The sequence below is a fragment of the Corythoichthys intestinalis genome, chromosome 1, assembly GCF_030265065.1.
Source record: "Corythoichthys intestinalis isolate RoL2023-P3 chromosome 1, ASM3026506v1, whole genome shotgun sequence".
NCBI classification, from domain to species: Eukaryota; Metazoa; Chordata; class Actinopteri; order Syngnathiformes; family Syngnathidae; genus Corythoichthys; species Corythoichthys intestinalis.
This window is the reverse complement of record NC_080395.1, coordinates 55484836-55497402: the sequence shown is the minus strand read 5'-3', so window position 1 is coordinate 55497402 and position 12567 is coordinate 55484836. Positions and strand designations below refer to the sequence as shown.

The window sequence follows — 12567 nt, the reverse complement described above, 5'->3', positions numbered from 1 at the left end:
CTTATCCATAAGTAATGACCGTCAATCCTCCCCCTGTGTTTTATTCCAACAGATTGTCGATGACAGTAAGGTTGCTGATGGCTGGAAATCCGAGCAGTTCTTGAACGCGACACAAGCAGCTTGCCAAGCGAGCTTAAACTTCATCTCCAAACGAAACACCCGTCGCTTCAAAACAAGTCGATGGACTATTCAGTTCGCCTTCTTGAAAACACAGAGAAACAGGCAACTTTTTTGAGAAAAACTACAAAGGTAAATGAGAAAACCCCCAAAGCATTGTTGCTTAACTTGTTGCTGAAACCAAAAAGTTCCACACTGTGACAGAGACATTAATACTACCTGCCTGTAAAGCCATTCTCAGCAAAGTGCTCGGCCCTGATGTGGTTAAAGACATTGCTATAGTCCCCCTGTCTGATAATTCTGAGCTTTTCAAGCCTAACTGCTATAGAAGATAAAAACAGAGAGACAGAGTTGTTGAAAAAGAGCTTTGTGTGTGTCTTTCTTCAATTCCTGCCAGGATATCGACTTTTGGTTCATCTAAACATGCTCAAGTTTCATACTGAGCAAGTAGAAATATTGAGAAATTATTTTATAATTACATATACTGTACAGCAAGTAATTTTGGAACATTTTTGGGTCTGTGGTGTGCTGTGAGACTCAGAAAAGGTTAAAAAACGGTCTTAAAGCACAATTCAGATTTTTTGTCATATCTGTTTTTTTGGCGTGCCAGTTCAGACTTCCTTTGTCCATCGATCCCGTTCAAATATTACGCATGCGCACTATTTCGCAGTCCGACACGTGCTAAGCAAACTGACCCACATGCGCAGAAGCATCAAAACAAATGACAACACATGCTGGCTGAACATCATTTGAGGGTGATCATATTCTGATTTCCAAAAAGAGGACACAAATACCAGACAATAGAAGCCCCTTTTAGTCTTATATTCAAAGTTTATATAGATTGATAGAAGGCATGTACGCACTGTGCGTGTGTGCATCAGTTTGCCCAGACTCTGCCGTGTAAGCAATACTAAAATATTGCTCATCTGGTGAAAGAAAACCGAGCATTTCCAGGCATATCATTTTCTTCCTTTAATTTTTTTATGACTGTGTTCAAGCCTCCTTAATAATAGCAGAGTTCAAGCTAGGCGCTAACGGTAATGCATAACCACATCGCTGCCGTCCAGCATGCCGCGCTCGCTCTTCGCTGCTGAATTGCTGCATGAATTCCGATTTGCGAGACTTGACAGTTGAGACCGCCGCCACATTCTGGAAAAATGTGGCCCAGGTCCGATTTAATCCACATACAAAAGTGACCCAGATCAGATTTGAAATGGTCCACTTCTATGCGACTTGTCCCGTTCATACCTTCAAATTAATGCTTTACTCGAGTCGGAAAAACAAGGATCGGAAAATTCGAATTTGTGTATTAAGACCTGCAGTCTGAACCTAGCCATATTGTGTTGTAAGTGTACATACAAACGTTTGTTACCATGGCAGCTTAAGAAAGTAGTCGACTGACAAATGTTTGAGGAGGTGCTTGATTAGATGTGTAGCTTTTTTGAAATTGAATAATCGCCACAATTGAGTTAATTTTTTTGTGGCTGCTAAAATTAGGATCACCAATAACATTCAAAACTAGCTTGTCATGAACTTTTCATTACTTTGACACTGTCATATATGTGGCTTGTTTTAAATGTCGCTGAATCTGTTTTTATTTTTTTCAGCATTTAATGTTAAAACTGTAGTAATTTTCTTGTACCTTTTCATATTTGATTAAATTTACATTACTATGAAAAGAAAAGCACTAACCAATAATTTGATCGTTAACTTAGCTTTACAGTTCCTCAAGCTAAATTAGTCCAAAGCCCAGAAAATACCCTTCTTAGCCAACTCAATTTCTAAAAAACCTTTATTAATAATAATAATAATAATAATAAAAATAAAAAAAAAACATTATTTTTGACAGGCATGCAGTATTGATGTTTCTATTTCTTGAGCCAGCCTCAAACCAAAATCTGATCCCTGCTTGTTTAGGGAATCTGTCACAGTAGTACAAAATGAAGTTTCCATGCAATCAAACCCAGAAGCGGCAGCAGCAGCAGCAGCAGCCCCTCAATAGGCGGGGGGAAGGAAATCACTCAATAAAACCAGATGGAGAACACAACAAAGAAAAAAGGCGGGGGAGAAAAAAAAAAAACAAGTGAGGCTAAACACCCTGAGAGAAAACACAATCAGTCTGTGGTGATAAAATCAACAATACAGGTTTGTTCCTTTCATAAAGTCAAATCCAAATATTGTATTTTGAAGTGTGTTCAGGGGTCGCTTGGCTACTCTTTCGACAGCTGCAGCACCTTCGGTTTACACGCGTGCAAATTTGAAACAATGAGCTACAAACCCATTAGATACAGTGTTTGTAGGGGTGCTGTGATTGCTTAATTGGACTTACCAAGCGGAGGGCCGTGGGTCATCAGGATGTCGACGCCTTCTGGGACGAGGTTCCATTTATCCAGTAGGGATTGGCCCCGAGGTAAATTGAAGCCCCAGCCGTTGAACCACGGAGACCTGCAAAACACACGTGGGGGAGCTTGCGTCAACGACATTGCAGAACAGATTGTATTTTAGTGCTGCAGCTATCGAATATTTTAGTTCTCGAGTATTCTGAAAATTCCATTGATTAATCGAGTAATCGGATAAAACATTTTTTATACAGTGGATAATGACCAAATATAAATATACACGAGAAAACAAGACATTTCACCTAATATTGAACCATTTTTAGACAATTAATGTCTTTATTTTAGATGTGCATTGTTGAAAACAGTCAACAATTGCATTTCAGATGTGACTACAAAAAATCACTGCTTTCACTCAAAAAACTTAAACTTAAGATCTTAAAAAAAAAATCTTATTTCTTACTTAAAAATGTCATTAAGCTTGATAAAACACATCATGTAAAAGGTAGCTGTTTTTCCCACCTGTTTCAATTGAATTTCCATACGTGTCAAGCTAATTTTAAGTTCTAGTTAAGTTTTAAGTTAGTTTAAATTGTAAGTCCTGATAAAATTTTGAGTTTTTGCCGTGTTCAAAATAGATGTATGATACCTGTTGTATTGGAGCACATTAGGCACCAGTCCTACTTGGTGTTTTATCCATCAATGACTACTGAGCTAAAATTGACAGTAACTTTATTATGTTTGTATTTAACACCTTCATTAATCATTACTGTACAGTGCTGTTAGATTAAATAAAGCCTGTATGAAATACGCGTTAGCCACGCATCGACAGTAGTCATAATTAATAGAAACCTAGCCCTCCGAAAGGCAAGGCAAGGCAAGGCAAATTTATTTATTTAGCACAATTCAACAAAAGGCAATTCAAAGTGCTTTACATCGCATGAAGGTCATAAAAATCACATTCTAATCAATAGAACATAAAACCAAAGACAATCGAAATAGGAAATAAAATTATGCATAAAAATCACATTTAATCACAAATAGAATTAAAAAAATAAATAAATAAAATAAAAAAATAAAAATACTACTACGACTAACAATAATTGAAATCAGCAATATAGATAAGCACAGGAGGAAAAGAAAGCAAATAGATTGAGATATATAGACATTTATGGATATGCAGTGCAAAACAAAAGCATTTTTAGCCCTGATTTAAAGGAGCTAACAGTTTGAGCATACTTCAGAACTTCAGGTAACTTGTTCCAGAGGTGAGGAGCATAATAACTAAATGCTGCCTCACCCTGCTTGGTTCTTGTTCTTGGAACATACAGGAGACCGGTTCCAGACAACCTTAGGGAACTAGATGTTTCATAGGAATCTAACAAATCAAGCATGTGTTTTGGTCCAAGGCCATTAAGTGTTTTGTAGACGAGCAGTAGTATTTTATAGTCTATCCTTTGACTCACTGGAAGCCAGTGTAACGATTTCTAACCCGTGTGATGTGCTCCAGTCTCCTTGTATTTGTGAGGACTCTGGCTGCAGCATTCTGTACTAGCTGCAGCTTCCTGACTAATTTTTTATCAAGACCTGTAAATATACCGTTGCAACAGTCCAATCTGCTGAAAATGAAAGCATGCATAAGTTTTCCATGTCTTGTTGAGTCAGAAGCTCCTTAATTCTAGCTATATTTTTTAGGTGGTAATAAGCAGATTTAGTGATGAACTTTAGATGGCTATCACATTTTAGGTCTAAGTCAATAATTACGCCAAGGTTTCTGACTTGATTTGTAGCAGTAAGTGACATTGTGCTAAGGTGCCTGCTTTTCTTTGACCTTTCCTTTTTTAGCCCAAATGATCACTTCTGTCTTCTCCACATTTAAGTGGAGAACATTCTGGCACATCCATTCATTGATTTGATGAATGCATTTACTCAGGGAGACTAAGGGACTATAATCATGTGGGGACACAGAAATGTAGAGTTGTGTGTCATCTGCATAAGTGTGATAGGAGATGTCCTACTGTTCCATAATCTGAGCTAGGGGAAGCATATAGATGTTAAATAAGAGTGGTCCAAGAATTGACCCTTGAGGGACTCCACACGTGAATTTGGTTCGCTCTGACTGATGGTTTCCAATCGACACAAAGGGCTAACATTATGCTGGCAAGGTACAGTAACGTTAATTTTATTTATTAGCGCTACGTTAACCTAATTTTACCTTGTCCCGAGTATCGCTCCTCCGCTCTTGGAGTAAACCGGGTGCCTTCGGTGGAGTTGCAGCATTGAGTATAGCACAGCGCTGTCATATACATACATAAAACAGTGTTTGCCTTGGTGCCCAGCTTTAATTGCTCCCACACTTGACATTTTCTACCTTTTCTTGGTGCCTTTCTCTTTGGTTTCGTCGGCTTCTTCGTCGTTACCACTATATTCATGCATGTTTGAATTTCAATATATCCGGCGCCTCTGTCTTTTTCCTGTACGTACGTAACGTCATCGCGTTGTGCAAAACGTCAACCCTAAAGCTGGCAAAATTAAAAGGTGGAGAAAATACCTCGATCAATTTTTTAAAATCGAGTTACTCGAATTATTCGAGTAATCATTTCAGCTCTATTGTATTCATCATCAGTTCATCTCGGTGTCCCTCGAAACACTTCAATGTGAAACCATTGAAATACAAAAGATACATGGAGCAAATTATTTATGCTGATCTCTCAGCAGAATGATGCGAGCGCACTTCCATCCCTGAGGGCGCTTCCAATTCAAGGACACACGTCCACATTCCAAAAATAAAGAGCGAATATCTAAACAGTAGGGAGTGCTTGTCATGTGTCAACATCACACCCTCCCCAGCCCTTCAGCAACCCGCTTCCAGATTGATTGACAGCAGCCGGGCCACCTCCGGCAGCTTGGATCAGAGTGTGCAAGCTCGGGGGTGACAAGCTGCGACTTCCCTGGCAGACACAAAGAGAGCCTCCATCTAGTTGACTAGAGTGTGGGATGGATGGATGGAAACTGATGAAGAAGTAAAACAAAGCGTGCGGAGGGTCTTCGCACGTGCGGGAGGACAGAGAGAAATTGAGTAGATGGTGCTTGATGAATAGAGGCTTCATTTATCACAATAGTGGTAATAGCAATAGAGCGCTGACAAGAGGGGGAAGGAAGATAGATTATCATCCTACAGTACTACAGAAAATACCGCAGCAAAGCCACAAACCAGAAGTTGATATTTGCTAAAGACGACATGATTTGGACCCTGCTATTCTTTGACAGCCTCTTAAAGATGCCTCTGTGTTTAGCATAAGCACAAAGGGGAAATGAGGGCTTTGAAAACATCAATAAGTCCTGTTACAATGAAAGATGGGGTCACCTGGCTGCTCAATACTTACTGCAGCAGAGTGGGTAAGAGCAAACAAACTCTAAAGGCTGTAAAATGTGCTATCAGTAGCTCTAGGCAGCTCCTAAATTCAAAAGAACATACTAAATTATTTAGACATCTTCTAGGTGGTTAAGAAAGGAGCATGTCACAGCTCTGGATTTGGAAAATGCGTGCGTGCACTGGGAGACAAAGGCAGCTACGAAGCCCGCTCTTCGATTGGCTCGCTCAGCGGAGTGCTGAGAAATGAGGTTAAAAATTCAACGTGAGGAGTGAGGGGAGCGAAGGCCACAGACTCAACTGATTAATTAGAACTAATCACACAAATCAGAGCTAATGGAAGTCTAATGGATTACTGGGACGACTAAGCACTTCTGCGAGGGAAATAGGGCGGCTGCAGTGGCAGCGGGGAGAATCTTAGAAAGCCGTGAATCAGAGCTGAGCCGGCCTACTCGCTTGGATACACACATGAAACACCAGCGGAGGATTTGTCAGACTAATAATGGCAACAAGGCCAAACCTTGAAAAATGGCAAAACACATTTATTTGCCCTCACTACTGAGGAGAAAAATAGTCTAGGAAAGACATAAGGAGTGGGATTTTTGCAGGGTCTTTCACATGCTCCGTGCTGCATAAACGCATTCATCTGGCAGATGAAACATAAACCCCTGACATGAGCTGCAGCTCCAGAGCCAAGCCAAAGGTCCTGACTGAATGCAGAGCAGGGCGCTGCAGCCGCTACCACAATAGCCCCATTGTCAGATGTCTGCATGTGAAATACACCTTCCATGCAAGTGCATTTGTTACCCCCAACAAGATTAATGACATCGCAGTCAAATAAAAAGGAGATGGTTTCCTGTGCAGCGTGGACACAACCTCATTCATGCGCACGGCTGTTTAAGTGTGTGTAGTCTGCACATTGCATGCACCTCAGGGGATTCTAGAATGATATATTCCAGTACTGTATATAGTTACGAAGGATACAAGTTCAGTAGTATTATGCCCGTAAAGTGAAAACAGTATATGTCCATACTTTCCCAGAGTGAGACTATTTAGAGCTCCGTCATGTCTTATTGACACTTGCCATCTGGAGCTTGTTGCCATGGAAACTCAGGAGAAGCGTCTACAAGCTCACTATGATATAAAATACATTAACCCGCAAGAAAAAGTAACACAAGAAGAAAGAAGAATCTTCTATAACTCAAATAATAGTATTTGGCTCTGACACACAAAAAGCATCCCAAGCACAAAGGCTGGTAACCGTGGTAACAGGCACATTTAATGATCCTCCAGGGAATCAAATGGTGGAAATAGGTTAAAAATCAGCCTGCAGCGGAGGTGATGCAGACAGAAGCAATTTAGCCCCCATGTGCAGAACGCCAATATTCAATTAAGCTGTTGGACATCATTAGGACGTCGTGTCTCTCCCAGGGCTCGACTCTGCTGTTAACCTCTTTCTGGGTCCCCAGGCAGCCAACAATACCTTCCAACACTTGGCACCGGAGGACCTTATTGTTTTACTAAAATGAGCGTACAAGGCCACAATGAATTGTGATTGAAAACCATCGTAACATCCAAAATAACAACAAAAAGCCTATGAGGACTGCCATCCTGTACTTTTTTTTCACATTCTTGCTGTTGTCACTGCGTCTAAGTCAGAGGTGTCGCTATGGTGCTAATTGGTTAGGACACCCCAGGTTGGTGTTTCGTAATAATTTTATAGCCGATTATACTGTAAAAAGTTGACCCTGACTCCTGATGGCAACGGGAAGAGTTTGCTGACACAGATGCTGTATTTGCTTTTGTCAGGATCGTGGACCCAAGCTTGGCCAGAAAAAGCTAAGTATTTCATCACAGCATGTGGCTAAATGGACCAATCACAAGTTAACTTCCTTGGAATTCTACTGTTTTTGTTACAAATACAACGCAATTTTCAACGTATGCGCCTTGGGCGACGCAGAAGACTCGTGCGGATGCAATGCGCGCGTTGATGCGGGAGTACAAAAAGGCCTCAACACAGAAGACCGCAGAATGACCGCGTAACTTGCAAACCACATGCAAATGAGCATGTCAAGATAGCCAGTGAACCATCATATTATACAGGTATAGACATTATACAAATGCTCTTTTAGTGTAGTTGGGACTGAGCAGACTGATGAAGAGAAAGTGTTTGCCCAGGAAAATCTTTAATGACAACATTCCCTGATTGATTTTCCAAAAAATCAGTGTGTCAAAAGCCCTGGTCAATCTAGAAAGGCAATTTCAACCTGAGCACAAGAAGAATTTTGAAAATTGGATGAGCGAGAAATTTACGTATAATGGTTTTGTGCGATATTGCATATTGAATAGGGCTGCAACTAACGTTTATTTTTAAAATCGACTAATTAAACGACTAATTGGATATTTTTTTTTTTTCAATTACCTTCATGCTTTAACTTTTATATAGGCATATTGTAAGTAACAAAGTAGACAAAATGGATGACTATTTCCTTGAAAAATATTTTATTACAGTTTCCTGACTTAACTGTAGTCTACAACTGTACTGTTTTTAGTATAGAAACCTCATTAAAAAGTTTTAAATTAAAGTTCTGAGTATGAAACACAAATAAATAAAAAATGTTCAGTATACAAATCCTAAACAAAAGTCCTGTCTATTCAAATAAAAGAAGGGCTACTAATTGACATCTTTTGGTAACACTTTATAATAACTATCCGTTTTACTAGTTAATAGATCATTAGTAAACTGTTGATAAATGATTTATTGTTGATTTGTGAAGTATTTGTTAACAGTTTGTTAAGCATTTACAGGGTGTTCTTAACCTGAAACAGTTTGTGTAGAAACTTTTCAAGTTTTTGTGTGTAACGTTTGGCATTTCTATCTTTTCAGGTTAAGAAATGCCGTTCACTTCAAAAGAAAAGGCATTTTAACAAGGCATTTTGCAGGCAGCGCTCATGTTGCACATATATGAAAATCTGCCATAGAACCAACAAATATTTGTAATTTTCTTTGTATATTTAACCAATAAAACATATGACCTTCAACATAAAGTGTATATAGTTTTATTAGGATCCAACAACTAGCATGGGCATTTAGAATGGGGTCAACCATATTCGAACACCCTATAAATGCTTAACAAACTGTTAACAAATACTTCACAAATCAACAATAAATCATTTATCAACAGTTTACTAATGATTTATTAACTAGTAAAACGGATAGTTATTATAGAGTTACCCTTTTTTTTTTCTTGTGGGCAAAGTGTTGATATAAATTGTGTCAATTACTCATTATTTTCTTTAAAAAAAAAAAAAAAAAAAATGAAGGAGGCAGACTGTAATGAATCAGTTTTCTTCAAACAGTTGTTCATAAATACAATCCAAATCCAATTTCCAAGCAAACACTCTTGTATGACAATTTACAGTTTGAATGCAGTGAATGAGTTTGCGTTAAAATGAGACGCTAAGCTGTTATATGAATGGGGTTATGTGTGTGGTTTCTTTATAAAAAGAAATGAGACAACTTTACTACAACAATAACTCAAGTGCTAATATGTTTCTCCAAAACACAATACAACACGGACAATGATTAGCATAATTGCTAACTTGCTTCACGCTAAGTAATAGTTTCATCAACAAAGGATACAAACAATACAATTGACTTCATTGACTCACTTCTGACGGAGGCACACTGGATCTAACAACACATACGACAATCTAACTCTCGACACTTCGTAATGTTATTGATTCAACAACCCAACCTGAGTGGAGCAGTGAACTCTCTCTCTTCTTCTAATCACTGGAGCGCGCAGCCTCACATTAAACACAAAAAATAATTTATTGATTTTAATCTATTAGTTGTTGCAGCCTTAATATAGAAATTGTATTCAATTTAATCAATGTAATAAGTCAAAGTAATTATTTAGCATCAAATCTCTTCAACTTTTGTTTATTTAACTTGGCAAGCGCCTCATTCGATCTGCGGTTAAGTTTAGGTTGAAATTTACATTAAAAAAAGAAAGATTTCCAGCGGCTCTCTAATTTGGTGCGTCAAAATGACTGTGACATTTCAAACAGCATCCTATGCTTTACAAACTAGACTTAAACAGCGCAAAAAGAACACAATTTGTGAGAAGCGGCATTGTGGGCTTTTCGAATCAATTATTTAAATGTATATGTCTTTGTTCGACGATTTAGAAGCATTTGAAAAGATTGCTATTCAGAAATTTAGTACTCTCTCAACCCAGATAGTGTACTTCATAAAGAGAAAAAAAAATCTCTAGAATGACCACACCTACAGGTGAACCCATGAAGAATTCTCTTTTAGTTTAGCTACTGTATCTTGCACATTTACTCTATTTCTAACACACAAGCGGAGAAAACTTTGCGTCACAAAACAGATGAGTGTGCGCGCTTTAGTCAAAATACAGATAAGATCATACCAAAAGTCAGGCACACTCTGATCAATGACTTTTAAAAGCCAGAGACCTACTGCACAATTGAATATCACCATGGTGCCGGACACATGTTGGCACAAACAAACTGCACAATGACCAGATAACAAGGAAGAGGTGAGTGTTTGCGTGAGTGTGTGCAGGACCAGCGATCCATCCTTGCTAGCTTCTTGAGTTAGAGAGACCCTGAGGTCAGCGAAGGGTGGGGTCTAATTGATCAACCTGTCAGAACCAATGAGGAGGGCCATGTTAATGGGACTTTTATAAGCCTCACGGGGTGCACTACCTGACACTCAGTGGGTATGTGCAAAGCAGTGCACAAACCGTGTGGGTGTGTGCATGCATGTGGGTGTTTGTGTGCGTGTGTAATCTCAGAGCCCAGGTAGCCTTATTAAAAGGAGCCAAGTGGAGGCTTTTGACAAATGGCCTCTCAACACCAAGGCCACCTTTGCTAACTTTGGGGACAGGGTGCAAAGTGAAGTCACAAGGGTGAAGGGTGTTTGTGTGTGTGTGCTCTGTCCCAGCACTAATAACCTGTGCCTAGTGACTGATGGAGTGTGGAATGGATTAATCTTTCTGCAGCCATGCAGCCAAAGCCAAGACGCAAAGGGTTGGGCACAGGACTTAGCCCGCTTAGGAAAGGCTACAACCATGGGGACATCTTGGCGCAAAAACGTGTACACACCTACACAAGCACTCTCCCCAGGGTTTGCCTCCATGCCGAGATGGAGCCAGCTGCAGTTTGACCTGCAGACCAGAAACGTAAAACAACCACTGTCTGAGCCAGCAGATGCTTCGTAGCAAACACAGCTGCTCTTACTGACCTGGCAGCTTCAAGCAATTCACAACACACAGGTCTGTCATTCTGTGTTTGTGTGTGTTTGCTTGTTTGTTTGTTTTGGGGGGATCGGGGGGGGGGGGGGTGTCCAATGTTGTAGCAGTGTATTACCAACTGCAATTTTACACTCGTACAGGTGCACACAGATCAAGCCTTTATAGTGTAGTGCATCAGAACCATTAATGACTCAGACTGCCACAAATGACTTCTTTTATAGCAGTCAATAGTCAATTAATTACCGATTAGTTTAGCGATTAGTTGACTAATTGGCTGGTGTAAAAATCACATTAGATACTATGATAATACTAAAAGGAAAGATGATCATTATTTTAGTATGAATACTGTGATGTTTTTACTAAAGTGTGAGCTTCGAGATTTTTTTAATGCAAAATGAGTGCCTTAGCAGACTAATAGTTGGGAAACACTGATCTGTTGGGGTACTGTCCCAAACATTAAACACAGATAGGCATAGATACCTAACAGTTATGCACGCGGATGAGTTCGATCAAACTAACAATGGCTTCTTGTAAATGATGGCTTCCCCTAATCACATTGGTTGATTCATTATTATAACTCAGTTATATACTGCTTTTCAGGTTACACTTTCAATTCCATTAGTTCTAATTTAAGTATTTCTTCTAAATATCAAACATGGTAAGACCAATAATAGCTACCTAAATTCAAAACCAATAGAAGGGATAGGCTCCTGTGAGAATAAGTGGTACAGAGAATAGATTGATGATTAGTCTCCAAACCTTTAAAAAAAAAATTGATTTGACCTTAGAGGTTATTGATAAGAAATATATAATTTTAAGGTAACAATTATTGCCCAGTGTATTACGCTACATTACATCCCATTAGATTATTTACAGCGTAATCCTACAGCTACGCCATCTGGCTCATTTAAGCATTTGCTTACATCCAGTGACAGTTAAGATGACATAAATCTCTCATAAAGTCTGATTTGTGGTGATTTTGTCAGGCAATACAACAATGAGCTGGTTAAGTTAATGGGAAGCCATTAAAACACAATTTCCTCCTCACTGTGTTGATTGACAACAACAACATAAAACTATGTGATTGAAAGCGAGAGAGACTATATAGTGAATTGTGCTGCAATCACACACCCAGTAGAAGAAGTGATAACAGAAAGCAGTGTTGCTATAAAATATAGATGGAACTAACAGCGTGTTCAGCAGAAGACTCACTGATGGCAGAAAACTATTTATGTGAAATATTTGTGTCTGGAGGCTTGTGAACAGAGTGTGATCTAATAAAATCTGTTCGTGTGGAGCAATGGCTGAAATGTTCCTGGTCCGTGTTTGCTTGTGAATGTGACAGGTGAATCTCAGGAAGAGGAGTGAGGTGTTATGGGAACATGGATATGGAAGTCTAGAAGGCTGGGCAAGTCCACTGAAACAAGAAACCAGACTAATAAAAAGAGGAGGAATC

General features: G+C 39.2%; 1 protein-coding gene across 2 annotated transcripts in view; it reads right to left on the bottom strand.

The window, feature by feature from the left end:
• Nucleotides 1–12567, bottom strand: part of mpped2a (metallophosphoesterase domain containing 2a) — a 98235-nt gene that overhangs the window by 11564 nt on the left and 74104 nt on the right. For both annotated transcript variants that reach the window (XM_057835307.1, XM_057835312.1), the window contains exon 5: nucleotides 2447–2562. In XM_057835307.1, the coding sequence (XP_057691290.1) occupies nucleotides 2447–2562 (116 nt within the window). The remainder of the gene's footprint in view (nucleotides 1–2446; nucleotides 2563–12567) is intronic.